Below are 26,640 nucleotides of genomic sequence, written 5' to 3'. Positions count from 1 at the left end.
AATATTTCAACAAATTTAATTTCCAATGCTTGTTAGAGATAATCAGAAATTATGGGAAAAAAAAACAAAAAATGAGGTGTTGTGAACAATTTATTTAAAACATTCCAGTATATCAAGAAACAGTTTTTTCTCGCAAATTCAAGTCCAACCGATAGTATTCTATAATTTCGAACGATTTTTTTTTCGTTACTTTTTCAAAATGAATTTTTTCTTCACTCAGACAGGCATTGTTGAATGTACGAATTTTTTCTAATGGGAAATGAAGCAAAAATCTAATTGTAAATAGAATAGTGAAATGAAATACCATACGGAAGTGCGCTCTGATCTTTATCGGAATCTATACATATTTTTCTGCTCTCGTCCGTCGCTATTAAAATTTCGAGCGGTTGAATTTTCACAACAGGTCGATTGACCATTTACAGTAAACAGTGCAAGCTCAATACCTCTCAGTCAAGCTTCTCAACCCTCAGGCGGGGCAACAACGCAACTTTAGGCAGCGGCGACAATCGCTTTGTCTTCAAACGCCGATTATTCCGGAATACCCGAGAACTCTCACAAGATCCCGTTGAAGTCAACATGCTGTACTCACAGGCTGTGTACAACGTCGTCAAAGTAAGAAAATTATCAGTAAAACAAAATTTTTTCATATATACCATCGATCCTTTCAAAATGAATGAAACAACAATAGATCGGATTATTGTTATTTTTTTTCTTACAACTCGTTTTTCAAAACGAATTCAACGAAATGAAGCGGATTGTACGACCAAGGGATCGGTCGAAAAAAGTACAAAAACGACCGAAATTGGTCGTTTTTCGGTTGTTTTCGGTCGTTATTGTACTTTTTTTGACCGATGCCTAGTGGATTGGTCGTACAATCCACTAGGGAATTTTTGTAATTTATTAATGTTCCAAGTGGAGAGAATCGTAAATCTAAAGTTTAAATGAGTCATAAAATGTATGAAGTTGAAAGAAAAATATTTTCCAGTGCGACGATTTTCCGGTGTCGGAGAAAGTTGCGTTGCAGCTCGCGGGTTTGCAGGCGCAGGTATCGCTCGGTGACCCGAAGGACAACGATCGTCTGGACTATTACAGTGAGGTGGATAGTTTTCTGCCCTATCGGATAAGCCGAGCTCGCGGAGACGATGTGTGGGTACCAATAATCGCACAGGCTCACAAGCAATACGGTGCTGGTCGTTCAGAGCTCACAGCAAAAGTGCTGTATCTCTCTTGCGTAATGCAGTATCCGCTTTACGGTACAACCATGTTTAACGTGACGTATCGCGGTTATTGGTCATACGGTAATCAATTGATATTGGGAATAAGTGCGGACGGTTTGATGCTGATTAAGCCGGACGACAAATTCGTGCTGTCGGAATATCGTTATCAGGATGTCGAGAGCATAATGTTAGATCCGAGCGATTCCTTCATAACGCTTTCTCTGCTGAGACACAATCCCGATAGTTCGCACAAATGTTTTGTATTTGAGACCCCACAGAAAAATGAGATCGGTAGTTTGATTGTAAGTTATTGTCCGGTGCTGGCCGGTTGGATAACGGAGAATGAGGCCCCAACGAAAAAGATAAAAGGCATGACGAACGAGGACCGCGTTCGGCTTTATCACAATCTCGTTAATTGCCGACGAGTTCTCGTTGATTCGGAAGCTCTGAGAAAACCACAGGATTCGGGTGGCGGTTTTCTGCGCAATACGCTTAGAAGATTGTCCAAACATAGGATCGAGAAATTGCGTCAAGAACACGGGAGCTCAGCGGACCACGGCGAAACTTACAAAGGCTTCCCTCATGTTTATTGGGCTTTCAGCAGACAAACGATACCACAGAGCCTGACCAAATTACCCGACGCCGAGGAACAAATAGCTCTTAGCGTTTTCCAACTCATCTTGACATATGCCGGACTCGGACAAAACGGTGACACCGTTCGCCGGGTCGAGGATGAACATGTCAATCTCATACAAACAGTCATGGAACGATGTATGAGGAAAGAAAATTTACTCGGTGAACTTTATCTCCAACTTATAAAACAAACCACGGATCACCCCGATCCAAACAGCCGCGTTAACCTTCGCCACTGGGCGCTCTTGTCACTCGCTTGTTCCGTCATACTTCCTCCACAAAAAATCATAAGAAAGTATCTAATCGCTCATCTTAAACGTTGCGCTAGCGATTACGTCACCGAAGAAGGAAAATATGCAAGATTTGCCGAAAAATGTTTGACCAAAACTCAAGGCACGAGGAGACGTCAATGGCCACCCAGCAGGGAAGAAATCATGTGCACTATCAACCGAAGACCCATTTACGCTAGATTCCACTTCATGGATGGACAGTACCATGCTGTCGAGTTCCATCCCTCGGCCACTGCCAGAGACGTCATGGAAATTATCAAAGCCAAAATCGGTCTCGAAGAATCAGCAATGGGTGTGTAAATAGTGTACATTTTTTTTCAATTTGCCGAATTTTTCAATCAATCAAAGTCAATCAGAATCATCAAAATGGATTTATGGTGTAAAAGTTTATGGAGTATCAAATTGATACAGGAAAAACATAACTTGTGATTCGACATCGTTTCGAAGCATTTTCCTGTACGAAAATTAACAATTTAATAATTGCACAAAAAATAGTTTGAGAACTAAAAATCAACTTTTTTCTTGAAATTATCGATATTTACTTTTTGAATCCAATTATTTATAATAAATACTCGTCCCTCAATAGTGTTTTTATTATCCGTTAAAGGTTATGCAATTTATGAAGTGCTTGGTTCAACGGAAAGGTCTCTTGTGCCAGAGGAAAAAATAGCTGATGTTATGTCGAAGTGGGAACGTTACAGAACTGCCAGTGTTACCCAACAGGGTAATCAACCACAAAGAAAACACGGTCACCACCTGTTCCTCTTTAAAAAACATCTGTTCCTTGACCAATACATGAATCTCGACGATCCAGTCGAAAAAGAACTTTTATATCACCAAGTGCTGCATGATTTGCGAGCTGATAGATTCCCCATTACCGAGAAAGAAGCGGTAAGTTAAAACTTGATTCAACATCTCGTTTACTGAGTTGAGTAAATAAAAAAAGTTGATTATTTTCTCACAAACAACGATTGCTCATAAAAAAATCTTCCGTTTCATTTTCGTCTGAAGCCCTTAACACCTGAAAATTACTTATTCAACTGATGATTCTTTAATTTCGTTTCAGATGATGTTGACTGCGCTTCAAGCACAATTAGAACTTGGTGACTGCGAAGAGGGACCAATGCCACAAGAATATCGAACAATATCTAGTCACTGCCTGCCATCAAGACTCGTACCAAACGTTTGCCTCGACGGTGTTCTCCAACATCATCAATCGTTACGGGGTATGACACCGCCCGAGGCCAAAAAAGCTTTTCTCAATCTTATACAATCTTGGCCACTTCACAGAGCCACGATATTCGACGTTATGCAATCTTTCACCTCTAACTGGCCGAGAGTATTGTGGTTGGCTGTCGATCAGCAGGGACTCCATTTACTTGAACACCGATCAAGGAACGCTTTGTGCACTTATGAGTACAGCAGTATATTGAGCTACAGCCCAGCTCTTAGTTGCCTCATGATTATTACCGGCACTGATAAAAAACAAAGCAAAGTTATTTTGACCACGTCGCAGGTAAATGAATTATTGGTGTTTTTTTATAATGAAGTCGGGGGTTGAACGAAATGAGAAACGTTCGGAAACCAGGAGTGTGGGATCTGGTGTTGTTTTATGCGAAAGTATAATGCTTTTTTTTTGCATGAAAACATTCTGTGGCACATACAAATTTTAGCGATATGTCTTTTCATAAATACGAAGTCATGTTTATCGTTTTCATAAATTTCATTTTTAATTTCTTTTTTCATGTGCTGTGTAAATCTCCTCAGCTCATTTCTCGAAATTTGCCTTTCCAGTATCAGCCTCATGTTATTTAATAAAATCTGATTACATTCTGAATAAATAAGATTAGAAATTACAATAAATCAGCACAAATTCAAACTTAAACTAAAATAATCGCCTAATCCGTACCAGCAGTGAGCTGTAATTACGTGAAAATTATTTGCTGCTTTAAAGTTTCCTGCATTGCTTTTGTTTTTATAAATTTCAACATTCCACGATTGAGCAACGAGAACTCAAATGTTTAACTACATTTCAAGCTCATATAAATTGCATTCTTATTACAGGCTTGTCAAATAGCTAATTTGATTCGCGAGTATACGGAAGTACTCCAATCACCGATTGAAGTCCCGAAGAGAGACTCAACGATAATACAACATATAAATCAACATCAGCAGCTGCAGCAACAGCCGCCGCCGACTAATGGTATATCCGCTCAACAGAGCGGAGGTCGGAAACCGCGACCAGCATCAGTGCTCCATCGAGGAGCACCGGTAATACAATTGCAGGCTAGTTAAGAATCGAATTAAGTACGCACAAATTAATAGCGTGTTATCTAATCGAAGCGAAAACCAAAGGGGTCTTTTTAGGCGAGACTGAATGAACCCTCACCGACGATAGCCTATACATAAATGTATATATATATGTGTGTTCGTGTACATATGTATACAGTAGAAGCTTGTTGAATCGCATTATTCAACCAATTTAAACATTAAATCGAACGAAATTGCGAATATTTCGCCCACAAACATTCAACTCGGTCTCCGTTGCGTTTTCCTTGATCGTCCTCTCATAACATTTCTACTGTACATATAGATACGAAAACACATATATAAATTTCTCGAATTGTCAAGAAGCTGTTGTGAACGTAGCTCAACGCATGAAGATTATTCGTCTAGGTTTTTCCTTCCAATATTCATTGTTACAAGCAACTGATAAAGACGACGATCATCATAGTAATAACAAAAACAACAACAACAAGAACAACAACAACAATAATAATAATAATAATATAATAATAAGAGCTTCTATGTATTTTAATTCCAAGCTCGCATTTCACAATACGTTAAAAAAAAAAATAAGATAAATACGAAACTGCCATAGAATCCCTAAAGACTTGTGGACGGAAAATAATGTTGAAAGAAAACACTGATTAAAACGAAAAAACCTTATACATAGAAAGGCTATGTAAAATTGTTACATGGACACGATCAGACAACTCGTTGGACTAATCGTTAACGCTCTAGCTGGTTCAGGGGACAACATGACACCCTGAACATTAACGCACATTCGTTCTTTTCGACGTTTTTATATTCGATACTTTAACCGGGTAAGACAAGAAAATCGGATATTTTGTACAAATTTGTTGATTGATCGATCGGTTTGGAAATCAACGAGTTTATTTAAGTGACATTTTTTCTGTCTTTTTTCAAACGTTTTAACTTTGTTCGGATTCGGAACATCGAACTTTGTTACATAGACTTTTTCATTAACGACGCTTTTTTTGAATGAAACTCAATAGGTTGTAACACTATTTAAATGTCAAATATCATACAATATATTTAAATCAATAATATGTTTATTGTTCTTAGACATGAGAGGGTAAATACTCGTTTCTTGAGTACTTCGCCCAGATGGACAGTTCCTTCGATCTTCTTTTTCGAACTTAAGATATTCGTGACAGATTTAGCTACTGTGAATCATAAGTATATTTACCCCAAAAGCGAGTCTTAAATTAAAGCTCTGATTGTAACTCCGTCTTAATGCGGGATGATCAACATTAATAATTCAATTATTGATGCCTTGATGCCTTCATTGCTTCGGCAGAATTTCTTCATTTTGTACCTGCTTTCGTAGGCAAAGCGATTGAATCTGTAAATTATTTCCACGAGAAAACGAAAAAAGTTATTCCAATGATTGCCATGAATCATTTCAAGCACAATTTTGGTTTGCGGAATCCTGTAGATAATAGAAAACGGATTGAAATATGAAATTTAAAAAATAAATACTTCAACTCATTGAGCCATACAATCCGATTTAGTTGACAGAGACTCGACCGTCCGAATTGAGATTGTTGAGATTTCCAGAAACTCGTGTAATTTTTTAGCTTCTTTGAATGAACGTTTTTCGTAGTCATCGAATAGAAGTGAAATTGGAATGAAAATATAGAAGTAGTGAAACAAGCGCGAATAGTTTTTACGAAGCTGAAGGCTTTGAAAGCATTTTTTTCACGTCCGGAAATCAAAACAGGCGCCTTTTACATCGGAAATGAATAATAATTTTGGTTGTCCCCATTTGTTCGTCTGTATATATGATATGATTATTCAATTGATCGAAATCCATTTATAAAATATCATGAAATTTCAAACAAGCTAGAGAAACACTGAAACACACACCTCATAAAATGTATTGTTTGTAATTTATTTTATTCATGAAAAACAGAAAGGAAATAGCGATCGTTCGACATGAATATCATTTCAGAAAATGTTCTTATGTTACGAGTTGATACTAAGGATGTGCTTTGAGAGACAAAAAATGTTTGACGAATTGTCGTACACGTGAGGCATGTGTGACAAGGAATAGTAGTTTATTTGCCAATTGGATGTATATTCACTTCTCTCTTTCTCCGTTTCGTGTTTTTTTTTTTTTTTTTAACACGTAAAGTATTTATGTTTATGGGTTGCGAAGACCGACGTATGAAGACAGGGAGTGAATGAACGAGCGTGGTTTTTGTACATAAAAGTTTAAGTCTCAGACTGATCACAGTGATGAATTATGAATTACGTTTTTTAATTACTTTTTAATGATTTACGCATAACCAGACACCCATCAGGAACTTTGTTGAAAAGTTTCACGCGATTATCAACTTTCTTGTATCGTTTCCAATACTTCGTGATTGACTTCATCATAGTTCTGTATGATAAAATTTTGTAATAATCTTCGTAGCTAGACAATCTTGAATTCTATAACTTTGTGCGAATGTCCAAGTTATGGGTCTTAATGTGGACTTTGTAAGCTAGTTATTTATCGAACCACGCGAACCATGACTTCTCGAATCTCTATGATTTTCATTCTCATACTTATTTTCAAGGAATATATTATATATTATTTATGGAAAATTGTTAATATTATAAATAGATTTTTTTTCTATTTACAAAATTGAGCATTTCCTGGAACCGACCTCTAACTTCTGACTCGTATTTCTGGATCATGCTGAGTCTGCTTTTGCACAAGATTTTTATTTGATGAGAAGATGGTTAATGAAATGTCATAGTGCCACTAGATAATGAAACAAATGAACATAAAAAAAATTCACCAAAAAATGCAAATTTTTTTTCTTATGCAATTAAAAATTAACTAATATCTTTACAATGCTTTAAGCTACAGAGTTCCGAGAGGTCGCGATCAATAGAAAAAAAGAATTTCCAATACGTGAGGTTCCAGTATCCTCTGAACTATTGTAATTATTTTAAATGGCTCCTGCAAAAAGTCTCTGGGAGTGGATTTGCTTTCTTAAGTGCACTTGTTTCTGAGTTGCTACCGCGTCTCTAACAATGATAAGGTACAATGTCCGAACGCACCTTTGGAACGAGTATGCTATGAAATTTTTGTTTTGAACGTATGATGATTCGACATGTGACCACAGATTTAGGCCATTTTTCGATATTGACTGTGAGTACTACGAGCACGAGTATTTGGTATAGGGCTTATAGTACTCAATGTTAATATCAGAACGCACTCTTAGTGTCAATGTAATAAGCGTATGAAATCCGCACATATGCGTGCGCGCTTGTGTTTGATGAGTTTTGTTTGCGGGAACAAAAGAAACGAAAGAGAATAAAAGGAAGAATCGTATTTAAATGAAAAGAGGGCGAGAGCATTCAACGTTAAATGATACGCGAATTGAAAAGTGCTAATGAAAACGGTCGCATAATCCTGTAAGTTATGCGTCGCGTACGTACGTAGTTTAAGTTTAAAGAAATTATTGGTTGAACCATGTTATTGAATATTATATATGAAACCGAAAAATTGTGAAAAGAATAAATAAAAACGACATAAGACTCTGTATATAACTGTATACAATACACGTGATACCGCACTCAGCAATGAAATCCGTTATGCGGCGTTACTTTTACATCCTGAACCCTGGTATTTCGCCGATTGCGAGAATTTCGTGCTCATGAACTAAAAAATCAATAAAACAATTAATTACACCGGCATACAAAAAAAAAGTGGGCAGTACCTAGAACCGGACCCATCAATCTCTACGTATTTTGGCCCGCTGAATCGGATCCGAATCTGGGGTCAGATTGTGAGTAAATTTCAAAAAACCGCAAAAATGGCGAAAAATCGCTGTTAAAAGCATGATAAAAGTTGTCATTGCCCTTACTCGAGGGTGTTTTTTTATGTAATTTCATACGCTGAATTTGAATCTGGAGTCAGATCGGCTGATACATTTCCAAAATTTTGAGCGAATTCCAAAAAACCGCAAAAATTTCGGAAAATCATTGTTAGAATCACGATAAAAGTTGTCTTCGATCTTAATCGGGAGTGTTTTTTATGTAATTTGATGCGCTGAATCTGAATCTGGAGTCAGATTGACTGATATACCCGCAAAATTTTGAGTAAACTGCAAAAATCGCTAAAAATGAGTCAAAATCGCTACGCATGGGTATGGGAAGAGTTTTATTAATCTAGATCAAGTACGCTCCTTTTGTATTTTGATGCACTGAAACTGCAACCAGGCGTCTACTTAAAACTCGTACGACTCCAAAATCTTGCTTCCATGGAAAAAACCGGCTAAAATTAATCTTTACGAATTTCGAGCAACTCAATCCGAATCCGGTGGCTATAGTAGTCCCGATCATGCGTACTTCCGCCGTTTTAAACATTAAAAAAGATCTATATATTCTGTATTCAATAAACTACAAACTGGAGAAAATTATTGTATAAAAAACTTGAATATAAAACTATCGCAAGCATAATTGTTCTTTGGTTTGAATTCTGCTTAATTGATTTTTTTTTTCATTTTCTGCAAGTAATATGAGAAGAGAAAAATCTTCATCAATCTTAAACCATCCTTCTCTTGTAATAACTGATTCTTTTCTCTTCGAATGATCTATGCAGCGGGTTTCTCTTCCACTTTTTCTCTTTAGCGTCCAGCAAAAATCTGCCATCATATTTATATTCCACCTTCCCTGATACCGATTCTCCATTTCACTGATGTCTTGATGAAATCTTTCTCCTTGTCCTTCACTTTAGATCTCCAAGGTTTTCAGGCGAAAGTAGTCGAGGTGGGAGTGTTAGAAAATGCAGTTTGAGATTCATCAAGCAACCCAAGTTTAAAAAATTTTCCAACAACTCTTCAACTAAATTTTGGTAATTCTCACTTTTCTTATTTCCCAGGAAGTTCTGAGAGAAAACGTTTTTGAAATTTTGCCAAGCTGTCTTCTCAGTATCGATCATTTTTCAAATGAAATTTTCGTCTCCAAATAAACTACGCATTTGTGATCCATCAAATATACCCTCCTTTAATTTTACATCATCGCAGAAAACTTTTCTCCCAAATACTTGGAAACAATAATCGCCATCTTTGTCCAGAACTTTGACATATACTGCTTTATAACAAAAGAAAAGCTTAAAATGTAAAGTGGTGGCAGCAGATATTTTCAATCATAAGCTACAACTATAAGAAGGAAGTGAGGAAGGGATCACAAGCCATACTACAAGTCAATTTACTCGGAATAACCGCATTTTCGAAATAGTGCTTTTTCATTTTTAGATTAGTTTTTTATTCGACGTTTTCGAAAACATACTTATTTACAATCGGTAAAATAGAACATTCATTTCATAATTAAGAAATTAAAATCGATTTTACTGCTATCTATGTTCAGCCATCATTCACCACGTGTTTACTTGAGAGTCGTCCATGAGTCGTTCGTCGCTGCACCTATTCACTCACACCCTCTCACGTTTGATCTTTAGGTTTGGTAACGACTGGTAACGACGATGCACGCAGGCACCGCACCGCACCGTTGAATGAATCAACAGCGAACGCGAAAGAACAAGAGAACACTATAAGAACAAGGACTAAGAAGTTAAAACAGCTGATTGTCTTGTATCATATGTGTTCTGTGACCGACGATAATTCATTCAATACGTAGACACGTAAGCATCGTTGCTCAAACTTGATGTGTCAAAAAAACAATCTAGAACACAATCGACAGAGAAAAAATATCATTTTCGAAGGAACTAATGGTTCCATTTGTAAATCAACTATGTTTTAATCGGATACAATTTGCAAAAGCAGATATATTCGAGTTGAGAAAATGACGCAACAACTTTGCGGGAATAAACCGGACGCGTAAAATGTACACGTATACGTGTTTAATTAGACAAGACTTGGCGTTTTATCGAGAGAATAAAGTAATTGGTGCGTGTGTGAGATAAATGGTTAAGACGCAAATATCGATATTCCCCGATAAAAAATTTAAAAAAAACACTTTTGTGAATAGCAGACGTTTTTCATATATATTACAATCTTAATACGTGTTATGTATTTGAATCAATAATCAATGAAACATGAGGCGAATATGGGGCACAGTGCTTGTTATATTTCTCGCTTTGGCTGTACATTCAACGAGCGTGGTGGATACTCCGGAAGAAGAGGATGCAAGGAAGAAGGTAGCTGATGATTCAACGACCCGAGATAGCAAATTCTCCGATGAGGATTTAGATGAGACAATTCTCGACAATCTTAAACATCTCTTTCAACAGCTCAAAGAAATTAAGGTACTTCACGACTCGATGATGAAGCTTGTACCCGCTAGTGAACTTTTTACCAATGACAAATCGCTCAAGGATAAAACGAGTGATTTGCAGAACAAAGATCGAGTTAACGAGGAATCCTCTACCGATGGCCTTACCAAGAAAGAAGTTTGGGCCCAGATCCTTGAAACTGCCAAGGCTGCTGGGATCGATGCATTTTCCACTCTTTCCAGCGACGATACTTCTGCAAACTGGGATGCTAACAACCCAAGGGAACAGGTTACAGTTGAACCCTCTAAAGAAGAGCCGCCAGAACCTCTGAGTCCTGAACAGCAAGAAGGTTGCAACAAATAATAATTATTTTTCAATTTTTCATTCTAAATATGTTACCTCAATCAGTTAAGTCATATCAGTTATGAATCATGTAAAATGTTTGCCAACTTCTTAAACTCAAATAACCAACTACTTATGGAATTTTCTGACATCTTAGTTTACAATGAGGAAAAATTGAAATAATGGATAATTCAATTTTTACAGCTGAAGACCTCTTTAAAAAAGCCCAATATCTATTGAATGCGACAAGATCGTATAAAGTAGAAGCTTATAAGCTTCTTAGCGCAGCAGCAACATTGGGTCACAAAGAAGCAAGGTCAATGTTGGCTTGGGCCGAATTGTTGGGAACACAAACAGGTTATGCTTCATCACTTGCTGGAACAACGCAGGATATTCCAGCTGCTCTAGAAACGTTTAAAGAGCTGGCGGACACAGGTCTACCATCCGCGCATATGGGAATTGGTTTTTTGTATTCAATGGGACTGGGTGGATTGAATGTATCCCAAGCAAAAGCTTTGCTCCATTATACAGTAGCAGCACTTGGTGGTGACACGCGAGCTGAAATGGCATTGGGTTATCGTTACTGGGCAGGTATATCAACGACTGCTAATTGTGAGAGAGCACTCGATTTTTACAGACGAGTAGCCAACAAAGTTGCTGAACAAGTCTCACTGAGCGGAGGCCCAGTTGTTCAACGTGTGCGTCTACTCGACGAGCAGGAAAATCCTGAATATAATTCCGGTATTCTTGATTACGACCTCATTGAGTACTACCAACTGCTAGCACAACGTGGTGATGTACAAGCACAAGTTGGTCTCGGACAGTTACATTATCAAGGCGGACGTGGAGTACCCCTCGATCATCAAAAAGCTCTTGGTTACTTTCAGCATGCAGCTGATGCTGGTAATCCCATTGCAATGGCTTTCCTAGGAAAGGTGACAAAAGTTTTCGATCTTTATATTTTTAACACTAATATTCTATCAGAATCTTCTTAGATAAATGTTTTAGCACTCGCTAAATATTTCGGCATACTTTAACGATTAAACCGAAAAATTTGTAGATCTATTTGGAAGGGAGCGATATCGTTCAACAAGATAACGAGACGGCCTATAAATATTTTATGAAAGCTGCTAGACTCGGAAATCCCGTCGGTCAAAGTGGTCTAGGGTTGATGTACCTTTACGGGCGAGGTGTCGAGCGCGACACCGCCAAAGCTTTGCGATATTTCAGTCAAGCTGCTGATCAAGGTTGGGTCGATGGTCAACTTCAGCTCGGCAACATGTATATTAGTATGTAAAACAGTCAAAATTTATTCGTAATGAAGATAATGAAATAATAGAAAATTGTAAAATGCAAAGGTCAAATGAGGGTAAAGGGTCACTTTATAAAAATGTATATTATAAAAAAAGGTGGAACTGGCGTGCGAAGAGATTACAAGGCGGCCAACAAATACTTCAATCTCGCAAGTCAGTCCGGGCACGTTCTTGCTTTTTACAATTTGGCACAGATGCACGCGACGGGTACTGGAATGATGAGAAGTTGTCCCACGGCGGTAGAGTTACTGAAAAATGTGGCTGAACGCGGAAAATGGAGCGACCAATTGATGGCCGCTCACACTGATTATCGAGAAGGTCGAATCGATCAGGCATTCATCACGTATGCTTTGCTAGCAGAAATGGGTTACGAAGTTGCTCAGAGCAACGCAGCATTTATCTTGGATCGGGGAGAAACGACTATCCTCCCTCAAGAAGAGGGTTTAGTCACGGCATTGACCCTTTGGGCTCATGCTGCTGCTCAGGGCTACTCCGCCGCTCAGGTTAGTTCACTTTTATCGATTAATCAAATAATTTGCAATGAACATATATCGATTGTTAGGAAGAAACTGTTGAATCCACATATTCGAGTAAAACACATTGGAAAATTTGATGTAAAAAAAATTATAAATTCGAGTCTGAATCAGGGCGCACTTGATGCTCATTTCGATATATCATTATTATGATCAACCTGACTGTTGTACGCTGCTCAGGTGATTCCCTGATGTACCAACAAAATTTATTTTGTCATCAAAAACGGGAACCGGCTCAACTGTCAGTAAATTTTATATCTAATTCCGTTCCTTTTTGTTTTTACGCTTGCAAATAGGTGAAACTCGGTGATGCTCATTATTATGGAAGAGGAACTCGTGTCGATTATAAGGCAGCAGCGAGACAGTATCGTTTGGCTTCGGAACAGCAACACAACGCCCAGGCAATGTTTAATCTTGGCTACATGCACGAACGCGGCCTCGGCTTGACGAAGGATCGACATTTGGCTAAACGATGCTACGATCTTGCTGCTGAAGCGAATCCCGATGCAAAAATACCCGTTGCTCTAGCTCTTGTTAAACTGTCTCTCCTTTCTGGTCTCAGTTACGTCAACGAATTCAGTTTTATTGAACATCTCGACAAATGGGATCCGAATATCGTGCAAAATTGGGATTTCTATCTCATAGGAATTCTCACGGGTCTCCTCAGTCTCGTTATTTACTTCCGTAGACCTCAGCCGCCTCCTGGGCGAGCAGGTTTCAATGTACCACCGGTAAACTAATAATTGACGGGAAGTAATATGTTTCTTTGAAAAATTGTGCGGATGACCACTCGTCATCGACAGAATCGACTCACTTTCTGCGTTTTTCTCACTTCATAATCGTTAAAAACTACTCAGAACTTCCATTATCCTCAACTTCAAATACACTTCTAATTTTTTCTTATTGTAATTATGATACATTACAGTGAATTTGTGTAAAAAGAGTTTAAAAATGACTATAAAAAGTATATAAACGATTCGAGAAGTCAACAAATTAAGTGATGGAAAACTGATAACTCCTGATATTTCAAAGTTTATTACAGATTGATGTTTTATTATTTGTAATGCGCATTGGCACAGGGTTTTCCATATTTTCAAGAGCCGAGTTTGCAAGGCTCTAACATCACTAGAGTATCTCATTTGCCCACCAGTTTATTTTCTAAACCAAAACATAGAGACTAAAAATATCACGGAAATAAATGTGTTGAACAAAAAATTCACAGTTCGCATCAGTAAATTTTCTCCAATTTCGTCGTGTTTCTCCTCGTGCGCGCTCCTTATTCGCTAATGAGGACAACGGTCAAATAAGTAAATTATTTAAAAGCTTATTAGCATCCGTTATACCGCCTATTCAATTAACGCGCGAGAATATGAAATCGAATGAAAACTCAATGTTCAAGTCGAGTGTTTGATTCCGTACAAAAGATACATTTGCGCCGTTTTTTTGCAAAAGTTAATATTCGCCGCGATCACTGACAATGAATAAGCGTCAAAAGAGTCAAACAGCCGACTACCAAATAGGTCTTAATGACTGAAACGTTTGTGTTATTTATACTCGAGCAGAAGAGGGAAGAAGAACTGTTGAATTAAAAGTATAAATACTCTGATGTATATAAATATGGGCAGATCTGGTATAACTAAAATCTGCTGATCCATGAATTCATTCTGAGATGTTCGTGAGGCAAAAATTACTGACTTGAGAATAAACGATGCAAGCTTTTGCGTTCATATATGTGATTTATAATGCATGTATGTGATTTATAGTGCGCCGGTCGGTACCAACCGGCACATAAATAAATTGTGTGTAATGCAAAATATAAAGATGAGATATTTGCAACTTTTGCGCCTGTACGCATTTGTTTTCTCAACTTTGCGCACATGCGTGCTTTCGCGTGTCCATTTACGCTCTCAAAAATGTTGAAAACAAAAAGAAAATTACCATAGAAACAAGGACCACGATTATCGAACGTAACAACCACCAGCTGCTGCTGCTGCTAGTAGTAGCAGCAGCGCAGCGAGGAGCGTCGTCCGTTATAAGCTGAGACACCCGGTACAAAATTCGTAAATGAGGCAGTAAACATTTTTTGTAAATCAGTGAGTAAAATTCGTGAGGAGGACGAACAGGTTATATTTTCTCACGTGGCTATATTGATAAATCAAGTTGGCTGCGACGATTGACATGGGATGAGAAATTAATTAACAAAAAATGCCTAAGAAAAAAAAAAAGGGACCTGATAAAGAGAAGAAAGCTAAAAAAAAATCGATCCTCAACGAACGAGAGACTGTTTCCTATGAGCAACAAATTTCTGATAATAACAAACAATTAACAAGGTCAATAAGCAAATTGAGCCCAAGCATTTCATAGAATGTATCATCTTCATGGAGAAACATTTTTGAAATATTTTCAGATTACGCTTACGAAATGAACATCTTGAAGCGCAGGTTGATACGTTGAAGAACAAACTTAAAGAGCTCGAAGAGGATCGCTCCGATGTTGTTGCACATTTGAGACGTATTTTGCAACAAAGGACCGAAGAAGCCCACGAACTTAATGATCGATTATTAGCCATGGAAGAGCTTCGTAAGGATGAACAAGTTGCTTTCAAGAAAAAAGAGGACGCAATGCAGCTTGAATATAATACTATGGAAACTAATTTAAGTGCTGAAGTCAAATTAGCTGGTAAGTTTTACCAATGGACACACACACACACACACACACACACACACACACACACACACACACACACACACACACACATTTGGATCACTGAAGCTGTTGGTGCGACAATGTAAGGCGATTAAATATGTTGGAATGTTCAGCGGGAAAACTGAGTTCATTGGAAGATTGGAGACTAGCTCGTACCGATTTGATGAGGAAATTTGAAATTCAGGAGGAACAAATGGCTGAGCAGGAGAAGAGGCACAAAGAAACTTTGTACAAAGCTGAAAAATCTCTGGTTATCGGAAAAGCAAAGTAAGAACATTGGCTAGATTTTATTTTCTTTTAATTCGATGTGATGTAAACTGTGAAAGTTGTGTGATACGCTTGCTGATGGATTAATTAGGATGCAGAAAGAGATGGAGGAACGTTTGAACGCGCTTGCACAAAATTTTCGTCAGGCTACGAATCTTCGGATAGCGGACGCAACTCATCGGGCAGTTAGAGAGAATATAACTTTAAATTTGGAGCTGGATGCAATGTACAAAGTATGTGAAGAATTGGACGTTAAAATGAAGGAGCACAGTGAGAAAGAGCGCAACCTGCGTATACATTCATCACTCTTTCAATCCGAAGCTCGAATCGCTATGAACAAACTTCTGGTGCAAAATCGTTTGATCGATCATTTGGCTGAGGATCATTACAGCATGAGTTTGTTACATGGAAAAATCTGTCGTGAGAAAGCGCACAAAGCTACTAAAGACCAAATCGTTCGAACTCTGTTTGACAAATCTGTGGATACGCAGTTAAGAGGACGCGTTTTGGAGCAAAACATTGAAATAGTTAAGAAAAAGACGGAAGATATGCTTAAAGAGTGGAAGGAAAATCGTTGGCGGGTCAAAAAACTCGCCGAACTATTGGACACTGCTAAATGTTACGTCGACGGAATTGATCAAGTATGTATTGTAACAATTGTTATTTTTTTACATTCACGCAGTGCGCACTCAATTGGCCTGAGCACTATTCCATTCGGTAGAATGATTAATTTGATATTTCAGCATCTCGATATTGTTGGCGAAGAAGATACTGTTGGCACATCTTGCTGCAGCTACTTCGAGAATGAACTTCACGTTTTGATGAAGATTTTGGAAAAGCAGAGAATAATCGAGGTTCCTTCGATCGGAGATTATTCCAGTATCGAAGCTGAGGACACGGATGAATTATCTAACATTTCGGAGGGCGATGCATTATCAGCTAAAATAATGCAAATAGGAATGGAATGCGAAGATTCGATGTGGAAAGGTGAAAGCGAAGAATCGAGTGCTTTACGTATACTAAAACATCAAGATGTACCAACAGATTTGAATATTCCGCAATGCCTATTGTCCGATTCACATAGTTCGGACGTAACGTCACCGAAAGAAACAGAAACACCTCGGTCTATCTTTTCGGGAGATACGGCCTAATTCGATTATCCTGAGGATTCGTTAATCTTTTTTAATAAAATCTTCAAACCATTTTGAACCCACATCTGAGTATCCATCAGCCTGAATGTGTTTGCGACAGCTTTACAAACATCTGAATCGCATAACACCAAAATTAGTATATCGAAAATTTCGAAGTTTCATCGAGTGTCATAGAGAAGAGAGGAATAAATACTTCAGAAATCTTCCTTTATATCAAAAAAATGGATAATTTGGAGAAAAAAAAGACAAGAAGAGGCTCGCTTCGTCCACGATTGCAATCCGACTCGGGTGCTGATGTGCAAGAGGAGACACCCAAGATCATTCCTAAGGCGAATCTGCAAAGGGCGTTTTACGACGTACTGATCAAGGACGGAGAAAGGAACATCGAAAGGTCATATTTATCTCTTTGACACAAATTTTAGAAGCCTCCGATCCCGAAAGTTTCAACATTGGAAAACAAAGGCTGTCTAGTCGTCCTAAAACCGTACGAATGAGATCATGGTATTCGTCCAGATGAAATCAATGCGAAAATATAAAATAATGTAAGAAGACTAATAAAATGAATACAGTCGTCCGGAATTTCATCCTGGGAAAGCAAATATTCATATAAAAATTATCAACTATAATGGGATATAAATATATGCGTGAAATGCGAATTCGTCAAAATCAATGTCACATGACGAAAGTACTCTCAGCTCTCAGCGCTATATTCGTTGTATGCAAGACTAGTAACGCTCTCTAATGACCCAGTAGTTTTTCCTCCTGGATTATTATATTTATATATCCTTTCGCGACCCTTTTCCTTCCTTTCTTAAGGAAGTTGAAGCGATATAGGACATCATAAGAAAAATACATTAGATTTTATTATTCCAAATTAATGAATTGAAAATTTACGTGAATCTTCTTGAACGCAGCGCTTAATTATGTATGAAAAATTTGGAGAGGTTTCACCGCCTGGTAATCGAGATATTCATTGTTGAAAATGACAAGGTTAAACATGGGCTTCCCCTTAAAAAAAAAATATTTCGATAGATCGAAATGTGAAGCCTCTATGGTTTTGTTGCCATGGTTGTTTTTATTCGTTGCCATGGTCGAAGTTTTGCCAAGTTAGTTGCCACCGCGAGCATATGTTAGATTGTCAAAATTAAGTGGGCGCTACGCGTTCGCGTTGTTGCTAGTATATAACGCTATCGCTCCGGTAATTAAAGCGTCTCTGGCAGCAACTCGTCATATCTTATAAATGTACTTGTCTCAGAGTCGCCGCTGCGACTCTAGATAATACTATAGAATTATTAATGGCCGTTTTCTCCGATGCGGTTCAAACTCAGTTTAATTTTTTTCATATAGTTTCGAGGTAAATTTCATCATGATCGATCAAGATTTAGTATTAAAAATCGATTAAATGGAAATTTCAATGTCTTCAGCTCTAAATTGATTTAAAAAACGGTGCAATCACTTCTGTCTCGCATGTCTTACACAGTAGTCGGCCATAAAAAAAGTTGAGTGGTGTCAAGTCTAACGAACGAGCCATACAACTTTTATAAGAAAAGTTTTTGCCTAAATTTGAAAAGATAGAAAATATTTCTACTACTAATATATAGTTATTTGGTCGCCCTGTATAATCCGGACGAATAATCTAATGTTAAATATACGAAACAACCTTGCTGGGAATAAAGTATATTTTCAATTCGTTATATTCCAACTAAAGTGTCAAAGATAAGATCGGTGGACAAAATGACCGCAGAATTATTTGTAGAAAAATTTAGTAAGCTGTAAGATTGGCTCATCTATGGACTTCCAGTCTATATTTCCGGCTGTTTCCGCTAGCAGTATCTACAATTACTTTAATTATTAATAACTCATGAATATAAAAAGTCGAGTTTAAAATTTCTGCAATGGCGATCGTATTACACTCGGTACATGATAATTGATAACTATAGGCTCGAGGAACGAAATGAGAATCTTGTCAACAAGTATGAAAATATGGAATCGTTGTTGAAAATCGTTGATGTAGAAACCGCCGACGAGATAGCTCATTTGAAAAGACTCATAATGGTTGAATCGGATAAAGTTGGAGAGTTGCGGCAGAGGGTGTATTGCGGTGAAAACATGAGAAATGGAGAAGAACAAGTACACCTGAAAAACATCGATTCGGCGAACGATAAATATGAGAAAAGACGAATGGCACTGGTTTTATCGATAAGAGCGCTCGGTAAATATTTTTCAGTATATTTTCTTATTCTTATTATTTCGTAACTGACAAGTATGAAAATGAAATTGTACACGCGCTTACGTATAGACGCAAAAATTAATACTCTGGAGGATTACAAACACAGCAGAGAGATTTTGCTCGAAAAATTGAGAATACAAGATGAGAAGATGGCATCAAACGAACGAGACGTGGCACAAAAACAAGACGCGATTGATCGAAAATTTAAAATTGATCGCGACAAGTATTACGCCTTCATGAATTCACATGCATTGCGTTGGCTTCACCTCGAACTCATCATTCAATTATTATTTGAATCCAATTTTTTTCTTCATTATTGTAGATAAACATATTTATTGTTGCATGCCGCTCGGTTCTTTAAATTTATAATAGGTAGAAACAAATGTAAAAAGAGATTTTGAACAGTTATACAGTTGAAACTTATATGATTGATTTTGAAGAAACTCAATCGTACTATGGAAAATTATTAAATTATTATTTCAACCATCAGAATGAAGAATGAAATGATTAGCCGTCTACTCGGGCTATCTGGAACATTGCAGATGGAAATCGGTGGGACAATACCATTACCGATCCACAAATTGTTGCGGCGAAATATTTTCATTAGAGCTGAATTATTAAAATTCGTCAACGAGATATTCGCACGAAAAGAGAGTTGCGCTAAATTGCAGTAAGTTTATAGGAGTAAATCCTCAAACCTTGAAAGAGAAAAAGTAGAAACATCTGAAGTAGTACGATTTAACGAGTTTTTATCTACACAGAATGATGGAGGAGATACATCGCAGTTCGATACTGGAGCACAAAAAGGGAGAAAGAAAAAGTTTAATAACTGTGAAAATACAAACGTGTTTATTGAAAGCTCTCAAAAAACTGCACTCAAGCATGAAAGAACGAGTTGCCTGTCTGGACGAGTCTCAAAAATTCATTCAAGAAATTTACGATAATTTGGCTGATTCGGCTAACAAGGAATATCTGAAATGTGAAATGCGTACGAGTAAATTGGAAGTCCTGCTTCATCAAGAAAGAATCAAACTCGGACGCGTTCAATATTTGAAAAGTAACACCGAGTTGCGAGAAAAAATATACAACCAAATTCTTTATGACGTTAAATATGCTGTTGCTTGTCTCCTGAGGGTTTGTTCATCATATTTTCAGCTCGCAATGAGAAATAATATATTTTAAAGCCTCAGGAAATGTAATTCGATGTGCTGATAACGATCGGTGTTTCTCATGCTCCTCATGCTCATGCTCATAAAAAATATCAATCAAGTTGACAGGGTCAGCAGATCGTGAAATTATGGAAATGAATAAACGACAATTCATCTCCCATTTGTTGCATCTTTTCACAAGGGGACAAATAAAAGTTCATCAATGTCTCGCCGTAGCTTCGTACGTTCTTCAATATATCCTTTGCTTTCCCTCAATTATATATTTTGATTCCTGTAGATCATTGTTTTTATCAGCGAATGCGCATAATGAAGTCAAAAAAAGACCCATTTTTCTGTAGAGATAGCGAAGCCAAACTAAAAAATCAATTCAACTTTCATATTTCCACGAAGAAACGAATCTGTTCCGCAACCGAATGACGTTTACAACAAAGGTGATTTGGGATTCGAGCCCAAACACATTCATCTTGAGGTATTAGACAACAGATCAGAGTCAGCGGTGGAAGAAACAACAGAAACAGTCATAGATCATTTTGCAACATTCGATACATCGTCGCAGGTCTGTTATAAATATATCATAATACACGTAAATTGATTATAGGAGCCATAACATTTCCGTTACTATAAAATGGAAAGTATGAGCTTTGCTGATAAAGTCGCATTCAGAGTATATATAATGATGAGAGTTCAATGAAATGAAAAAACATTTCAAAAAAATTAGAAACAAGATTTTATGATGGTGTGTTGTTTTTATTGAAACCCAATAATAAAACCCAGTACGAGTTGGAAGAAAGACAAATCCACTTGAGAAGTAGCACCCCATCGAGTGACACGACTTCGGAGGCAACAACATCCATGGAAACTAAGAAATCGAGTGATTCTAAAGAGGAAGATATGCTTGAAGCTTACTTAGAGTCGATCGATCAGGAAAACGAAGAACATTCGAGTGCTGAATCAGAAAAGTTGGTAGAGCAGTAGGCTCAATAATTTTAACAGAATACTAGGAAGAGGCTTGAACGTGCATTGTATACTCCATTTTATTAACATTACTTCAAGAATAATTATACAATAAAACTTGAACTATTTTACTACTTCTCCCAATCCATCTTGTGATCAGGTTTCACGAATCTCTTCACATTGGCCTTGTTAAGTTTTCTGCAAACAAAGAAAACAAGTGGGTTAAGAGAGAAACTGCTAACCAAAAAGTTATCATTCAGTGCATGATCTTTCAACTAGAGATCTGTTTTTCTCATGCCAAGAAAAAAAATCTTTATTTTAATGGAAATGAAAGATTTAAAAGTAATAAAAATGGAAAACAAATTTTTTTACCAGAAAGAAAAAGGCAAAACTACAACAATATACTTACAAGACACGTTTAGACGGTGCAACTATATTTCTCTGTTGAAAAGATTTGAAGCGATCCATAAGCAAATTTCCAGTAGGATTAGAATTTCTTAGATTTCCAGAGAGTTCTTCGCTGAGTTTGAAGTCCAGTTCTAGAGGTTCGAATTTAACTTTACTGAGAGTTTTAGGTTCACGGGCTTTGATTTCTTTAATTTTGTGACGTTTCTCTCGCAACGCTTGTAGTTTTTTTTCTTTAGTGGTAATGTGTTTTTTTAGTGCTTCAAGTTTGTAGATGTCAGAAATCTTTTTTTTCTCAATTTTGTTATGTTTTAACCTGAGGGCCAATTTGCGTTGTTCCTTTTGCTTTCTCTTCTGAATTAGAGTCTTTTTGACATTTTTGACAGGTGGATTTACCGATTTAACTATAGAATTTTCTTCGTTTTCTGTTTCTTTTACAAGTTTTTTAGCTTTCTGATTCAGGGGCAAGCCTTCGGAAGATTCTTGCAACCAGATTTTATCCCTTTGCTCGATAGACACTTTCTGGAACATTTTGTTAGTGACTCTATTTAAGTGAGCTTCTTCCTTCATTAATTTCATTTCTTTTTTTACAACTTGACGCAATAAATCTTGATGATCGTCATAAGAGGGATTATAAGAGGTTCCAGGATGCGGTACATCAAGCGCTGGAATTTCAGATGGCTTCTTAAGCACAGAAGTGGGAATTTTCCTTTTCCTTACTCCTTGATTTGCTAAAGTGTGTCTTGTTGTGTCAGAAGTGAGCCATTGATTATCAACTCCAGGAATCACAGCCTTTTTGTTTTCATTCCATACATCACTATTGAATTCTCCTCTTTTGGGTTTGTCCAATCTTCTAGCAGCAGTAAATTCCTTATTCTTAGCAGCAAGTTTTTCTTTCAGTTTCAAATCACCCACCAATTTCCGTTCCCTCTCCAAACGTCTTGTAATCGGATTTTTACGCTCTTCAAGCGATTTCACACGATTCCTTTTAGCTATAGGGTCTGGCACTGCTGTGTGAGGCTTTAGAACAGCCAAGCATCTAAGTTCTTGGCTTTTTAAAAGCGATCTACGTTTTTCCTTCTCAGTGGTAAGACCTTTATCTGCTGGTTCTTCCTTCATTGTGTCAACAACGAATAAATCGTTATCACTCCTTTTGGTAAACGGTGCACCAAGACGTTCCTCAAGTCGTTCATTTTCGAGAAACGAATCAACATCTTTTGTATCAATATGCTTGCGCCACGATCTCTTCTTTTTCATTGATACCTTACGTCGCTTCTTATTCACAACTTCCATCATTGTTCTCTATGGACTCTTAGAACAAATACCCTGCAGTTTTAGCAATTGGATTGTTTATTAATTTATTTTTTTTTCAAAAATCTGCGCGTATATTACGATGCACGTTGTCCGGAAGAAAGCAATTTTTGAGGTTATTTTTTATTTTCATCGGCACATGCAAAGGGGGGGGGGGGGTGGACACTTGACACTCAATGCTTAAGGATAGGGCACGTATAGGGCTTATTTGGCACTTCCTGAAACAATTGTGATTGGTCGAAAGTTTCGGGAACTCGATTTCCATTACCAATCACATAAAACAATTCGTAATGTGCTGTTTTGTTGGCCGCACTGAGCGCCTTGAGCGCTCGACGAAGTTAGACGACGGTTGCAATGACACTCTATACCTCCGTGAACTTGGTCGACCGATTCTGGATTCTTGACTTTTTTTTAATGCATATCGTTAGTCGGACGTACCTCCGTTAACTTGGCCCCCACATTTGATTAGGTACGTCACCTATAATCACTCTCAAACAATTTTCCTTTTCTCTCATACTCTCTCTAACGATTCTCAAACGATTTGCATTAATAAAAGTTTGAAATAATCAAATGTGGGGGCCAAGTTAACGGAGGTAATACTAAAGTACGAAATTTGCAAATTCGCGGTCCCTAGCGCAGAAATCAGCGCACTCTGGTGACGAATTACACATTCGTCACACCTTAAGGCCCGCTACACACGATCAATAATATTGCACAGTAATATTGCACAATAAGTTTGTATGGTGTGTAGTGCGCCATAAATTTAAGATAGCTCAAACTTCTGTTCAATGATTGCGTAATTTTTCAATACTACATCTACACGTTCAATAATATTGTGCAATCACCTATATTGCGCAATATTATTGACCGTGTGTAGCGGGCCTAAATACACCACCGCCACTTCGCGAGACACAACGGTACTGGGTACTGGTAAACGTCGATGAGGTGCATCTTGGTGACGACACTGACGACGTTATTTTCTTAAAAGCATTTAAAGGTTGTGGTTTCAGAGTCCGTGGAGAAAAGAATTCGTGTTTTTTTATTCTGACATGTTGACTATATGCGACGCGACCAATGGACGTTTAAACATTATTTGTAACGATTGATCCAACTACTTCAATAAACTTTAGTGCGAATGCAACGCGCTCTCCGGCTTTCTCTTTGATATCGGAACTTAGAAATTTTTAGACCTCAAAAGAAAAAATCGTATCTTGTTCGTGTTAAGAGGCTCGTTTTTGTTTCTTCATCATTAATTTAACATCAAATTAAAATGTTAAATCAGGCAGTGGTTGAAGCTTTATATTCGGCTACTTACATTGAAAACTATCTCGACTGTGTTGAAAATCTTCCAAACGATATACAAAGACACGTTTCACGATTGCGAGAATTGGACGCCACTTGTCAAAGTAAGTCGGAGCATTTTTTGTATTTGTACAGCTCGTTCAATTATTTTGTCCTATTGCAAACAGCTGAAGAATTTTTTTATATGGGAGTTGAAAAAAAAGTATATAATTTAATTTATATGATGAACGTGCTAAAAGTTTACATTTTATTTAACAATAACTTTTCCATATTCATCTAAAAATGCTGATTTTTTTTTCATTTTTTATCTGAAATATCAGAGAAAACGGTAAGAGGAACTTTTATTTATTTTTATGTTGCAGCTTATTTGAGAGAAATTGATCAGCAGCAAGAATTACTAAAAAATGATATCGACATATCAGTCAGAAGACGGGCCCTCCTTCGAGTCCAGCAGGCTTTAATAGCAGCTCAAGAAATTGGTGATGAAAAACTCCAAATTGTTCAACAAGTGCAGGACCTTATTGAAAACAAATCTCGTCAATTGGATCTGGATTATCGTAATTTGGGTGAGTGAGGGGATGTTTAGGGAATGGATTTTTTTGTAATACTGATGCCTAGATTTTCAACCTCTGAATATCTATTTTCTAGTACTGAATATTTTTATGCATATTGATAAAAGCAAATATCAACTATAGATCAATGTAGTTATTATTTATTGAATTTATTTTCCAATATCCCAAATTGAGTGAAAAATTTTGCAACGTTCTTAAAAAATTTGTAATAATAAACAAAAATGTGTGCACAGACTTTGGGAAGGAGCAAGAGACAACAGAGCCAGCTCGAGAGGCAAACAATACGTTGAATTCAAGTAATACTAACAACACAAACAACATTGAACGACAGCCAAAAAGAGCAAGGAGAACTCGTACAGAAACATTGGTGGAATCTGCGCATGCGATGGATATGATTGTAATGTCGGAAACGAGATCAACAACGTTGGCGAATGCGAGTAACGGAAATCAAAAGAAAGCAGCTAACGCGACAACAAGTAAGAAGAAGAAAAGGAAATCACGCCAGGGTAATCAACAAAATCAGCATCGTGAAGACACACCACCGCCGCCGGAAGATGATTTGGCGATTGATCCGGATGAGCCAACATATTGTTTATGTGATCAAATCTCTTACGGCGAAATGATATTATGTGACAATGATTTATGTCCAATTGAGTGGTTCCACTTTTCGTGTGTGTCCCTCAGTACAAAACCTAAAGGAAAATGGTTTTGTCCAAAGTGCCGGGGAGATCGTCCAAACGTAATGAAGCCAAAGGCACAGTTCCTTAAAGAGCTGGAAAGATACAACAAGGAAAAAGAAGAAAAATCGTAGCAGGAACACACTACACGAGAGAGAAACTCGACCAATTTCGGTTGAACTACATTATTCAATGAGACAACTAATTCGAGTTCACTGAGAAAAGCGAACGAGTCAACACAAGCCATGAATCTACTTAAGATGAAGGCACGTGCTGTCGCACAAAAAAATATTCCACGAGAGTTCGGCCATGACGGACGACTCCCAACAATGGTGGATAAAATAAACAAACAATGTGTTAAGCATTCTCAATGGCAAATAAAAAAACATTGAATAAAAGAAAATCATGAACCCGGTTCTCCTCGCAGTTTAAACGACGTCGAGTGTTTGTTCAATTGTCAGAATTTCAATGTGTGTTGAGGCGTTGACAAATCGGGATTCGGAGATGCGTCTGAGATGAACATTTTTTCATAAATATTGAATCGACCAGTATTAATATTGCGTGTAAATAAATTTTTGTCTAATGACAATGCAGTGAAATACAATTTTTATGGAGAAAAAAATGACAATATCTACGTGTTATCCAATTTTCAATATTATAAAATATGATAATAAAAAATAAAAAAGTGCATGGGTATTGAATTTTATCATCAATTCTGGATATTTTTTACTGATCACAATGAAGCAATGAAGACAGTTCAAAAACCACATTGCGTACACAGGGTGTCTAATTTTGACCAGAACAGAAATTTCATGACTTTTAAGGCTTTTTAAGTCAAGGAACAGGAATTTTTCATGACTTTTCTTATGGTTCTGATACTTTTTATTCATCTTTTAATTATAAAAAAATTCAATAAAAATGATGAGTATTGACGAACCAGACATTGTCGCCACCCCGCGAATTTTGAAATCATGTTGAAGAAAACCAAAAAATCGACAATAACAATGAGCGTTGCAGAGATCTTAAAAAATC

General features: G+C 37.2%; 6 protein-coding genes across 17 annotated transcripts in view; 5 read left to right on the top strand and 1 right to left on the bottom strand.

Annotated features, from left to right (window-relative positions):
- The window catches only part of Myo81F (Myosin 81F), a 60,755-nt gene extending 51,853 nt beyond the window's left edge, over positions 1-8,902 (top strand). For 3 of the 5 annotated variants that reach the window (XM_043416149.1, XM_043416147.1, XM_043416146.1), the window contains 5 exons: positions 423-612; positions 986-2,432; positions 2,748-3,031; positions 3,207-3,656; positions 4,205-8,902. In XM_043416149.1, the coding sequence (XP_043272084.1) occupies positions 423-612; positions 986-2,432; positions 2,748-3,031; positions 3,207-3,656; positions 4,205-4,435 (2,602 nt within the window). In that variant the 3' untranslated portion in view covers positions 4,436-8,902. The remainder of the gene's footprint in view (positions 1-422; positions 613-985; positions 2,433-2,747; positions 3,032-3,206; positions 3,657-4,204) is intronic. The other 2 variants (XR_006260582.1, XM_043416148.1) reach the window with 2 other exon arrangements.
- Positions 8,903-9,902: 1,000 nt separating this feature from the next.
- On the top strand, positions 9,903-14,704 carry Hrd3 (HMG-coA reductase degradation 3). 5 transcript variants are annotated; one of them, XM_043416493.1, is made up of 7 exons: positions 9,904-10,601; positions 10,695-10,709; positions 10,800-11,025; positions 11,223-11,953; positions 12,079-12,307; positions 12,428-12,834; positions 13,161-14,704. In XM_043416493.1, exons 1-7 carry the CDS (start codon positions 10,500-10,502, stop codon positions 13,602-13,604), a joined length of 2,154 nt encoding a protein of 717 aa, XP_043272428.1. In that variant the 5' UTR covers positions 9,904-10,499; the 3' UTR covers positions 13,605-14,704. The 5 variants fall into 5 exon arrangements, with proteins under 5 accessions (XP_043272427.1, XP_043272423.1, XP_043272428.1 ...); XM_043416492.1 differs by having other exon boundaries at positions 9,903-10,601; positions 10,695-11,025; XM_043416491.1 differs by having other exon boundaries at positions 9,904-10,709.
- Positions 14,705-14,835: 131 nt separating this feature from the next.
- On the top strand, positions 14,836-17,050 carry LOC122409162 (cilia- and flagella-associated protein 157). Of its 2 annotated transcripts, none has more exons than XM_043416494.1 (5): positions 14,836-15,194; positions 15,272-15,543; positions 15,684-15,837; positions 15,929-16,478; positions 16,581-17,050. In XM_043416494.1, exons 1-5 carry the CDS (start codon positions 15,070-15,072, stop codon positions 16,986-16,988), a joined length of 1,509 nt encoding a protein of 502 aa, XP_043272429.1. In that variant the 5' UTR covers positions 14,836-15,069; the 3' UTR covers positions 16,989-17,050. The 2 variants fall into 2 exon arrangements, with proteins under 2 accessions (XP_043272429.1, XP_043272431.1); XM_043416496.1 differs by having other exon boundaries at positions 16,559-16,673.
- Positions 17,051-17,922: 872 nt separating this feature from the next.
- LOC122408763 (uncharacterized) lies at positions 17,923-21,362 on the top strand. 3 transcript variants are annotated; one of them, XM_043415780.1, is made up of 4 exons: positions 17,923-19,888; positions 19,980-20,607; positions 20,778-20,943; positions 21,162-21,362. In XM_043415780.1, exons 2-4 carry the CDS (start codon positions 20,516-20,518, stop codon positions 21,360-21,362), a joined length of 459 nt encoding a protein of 152 aa, XP_043271715.1. In that variant the 5' UTR covers positions 17,923-19,888; positions 19,980-20,515. The 3 variants fall into 3 exon arrangements, with proteins under 3 accessions (XP_043271715.1, XP_043271713.1, XP_043271714.1); XM_043415778.1 differs by lacking the exons at positions 20,778-20,943; positions 21,162-21,362 and having other exon boundaries at positions 17,923-19,200; positions 19,709-19,888; positions 19,980-20,602; XM_043415779.1 differs by lacking the exons at positions 20,778-20,943; positions 21,162-21,362 and having other exon boundaries at positions 17,923-19,200; positions 19,288-19,888; positions 19,980-20,602.
- Positions 21,363-21,403: 41 nt separating this feature from the next.
- On the bottom strand, positions 21,404-23,211 carry LOC122408761 (ribosome biogenesis protein NOP53). The gene is made up of 2 exons (XM_043415776.1): positions 21,751-23,211; positions 21,404-21,539 (listed from the first exon to the last, which is right to left on the bottom strand). Exons 1-2 carry the CDS (start codon positions 23,040-23,042, stop codon positions 21,473-21,475), a joined length of 1,359 nt encoding a protein of 452 aa, XP_043271711.1. The 5' UTR covers positions 23,043-23,211; the 3' UTR covers positions 21,404-21,472.
- Positions 23,212-23,966: 755 nt separating this feature from the next.
- Positions 23,967-26,592, top strand: LOC122408762 (inhibitor of growth protein 1). The gene is made up of 3 exons (XM_043415777.1): positions 23,967-24,463; positions 24,722-24,925; positions 25,165-26,592. The coding sequence occupies exons 1-3, from the start codon at positions 24,328-24,330 to the stop codon at positions 25,740-25,742; spliced, it is 918 nt and encodes a 305-aa protein (XP_043271712.1). The 5' UTR covers positions 23,967-24,327; the 3' UTR covers positions 25,743-26,592.
- Positions 26,593-26,640: the final 48 nt, after the last annotated feature.

The sequence above is a fragment of the Venturia canescens genome, chromosome 4 (genome assembly GCF_019457755.1).
Source record: "Venturia canescens isolate UGA chromosome 4, ASM1945775v1, whole genome shotgun sequence".
Classification (NCBI taxonomy): domain Eukaryota; kingdom Metazoa; phylum Arthropoda; class Insecta; order Hymenoptera; family Ichneumonidae; genus Venturia; species Venturia canescens.
This window is presented reverse-complemented; position numbering and strand designations above follow the sequence as displayed.

What these genes read in the sequence shown, in the direction of transcription:
- LOC122408762 (XM_043415777.1), top strand. Translation starts at nt 24,328, where the DNA reads ATGTTAAATCAGGCAGTGGTTGAAGCTTTATATTCGGCTACTTACATT. An exon ending in ATTGGACGCCACTTGTCAAA is followed by an intron (nt 24,464 to 24,721) that starts GTAAGTCGGAGC and finishes TTTATGTTGCAG; the next exon opens with CTTATTTGAGAGAAATTGAT. An exon ending in TCTGGATTATCGTAATTTGG is followed by an intron (nt 24,926 to 25,164) that starts GTGAGTGAGGGG and finishes ATGTGTGCACAG; the next exon opens with ACTTTGGGAAGGAGCAAGAG.
- LOC122408763 (XM_043415778.1), top strand. Translation starts at nt 19,710, where the DNA reads ATGAAGAATGAAATGATTAGCCGTCTACTCGGGCTATCTGGAACATTG. An exon ending in GAGAGTTGCGCTAAATTGCA is followed by an intron (nt 19,889 to 19,979) that starts GTAAGTTTATAG and finishes TTATCTACACAG; the next exon opens with AATGATGGAGGAGATACATC.
- LOC122409162 (XM_043416494.1), top strand. Translation starts at nt 15,070, where the DNA reads ATGCCTAAGAAAAAAAAAAAGGGACCTGATAAAGAGAAGAAAGCTAAA. An exon ending in AATAACAAACAATTAACAAG is followed by an intron (nt 15,195 to 15,271) that starts GTCAATAAGCAA and finishes AAATATTTTCAG; the next exon opens with ATTACGCTTACGAAATGAAC. An exon ending in CTGGTTATCGGAAAAGCAAA is followed by an intron (nt 15,838 to 15,928) that starts GTAAGAACATTG and finishes TGGATTAATTAG; the next exon opens with GATGCAGAAAGAGATGGAGG.
- LOC122408761 (XM_043415776.1), bottom strand. Translation starts at nt 23,042, where the DNA reads ATGATGGAAGTTGTGAATAAGAAGCGACGTAAGGTATCAATGAAAAAG. An exon ending in GCACCGTCTAAACGTGTCTT is followed by an intron (nt 21,540 to 21,750) that starts GTAAGTATATTG and finishes CTTTGTTTGCAG; the next exon opens with AAAACTTAACAAGGCCAATG.
- Hrd3 (XM_043416488.1), top strand. Translation starts at nt 10,500, where the DNA reads ATGAGGCGAATATGGGGCACAGTGCTTGTTATATTTCTCGCTTTGGCT. An exon ending in CAATGGCTTTCCTAGGAAAG is followed by an intron (nt 11,954 to 12,078) that starts GTGACAAAAGTT and finishes AAAAATTTGTAG; the next exon opens with ATCTATTTGGAAGGGAGCGA. An exon ending in AGGGCTACTCCGCCGCTCAG is followed by an intron (nt 12,835 to 13,160) that starts GTTAGTTCACTT and finishes GCTTGCAAATAG; the next exon opens with GTGAAACTCGGTGATGCTCA.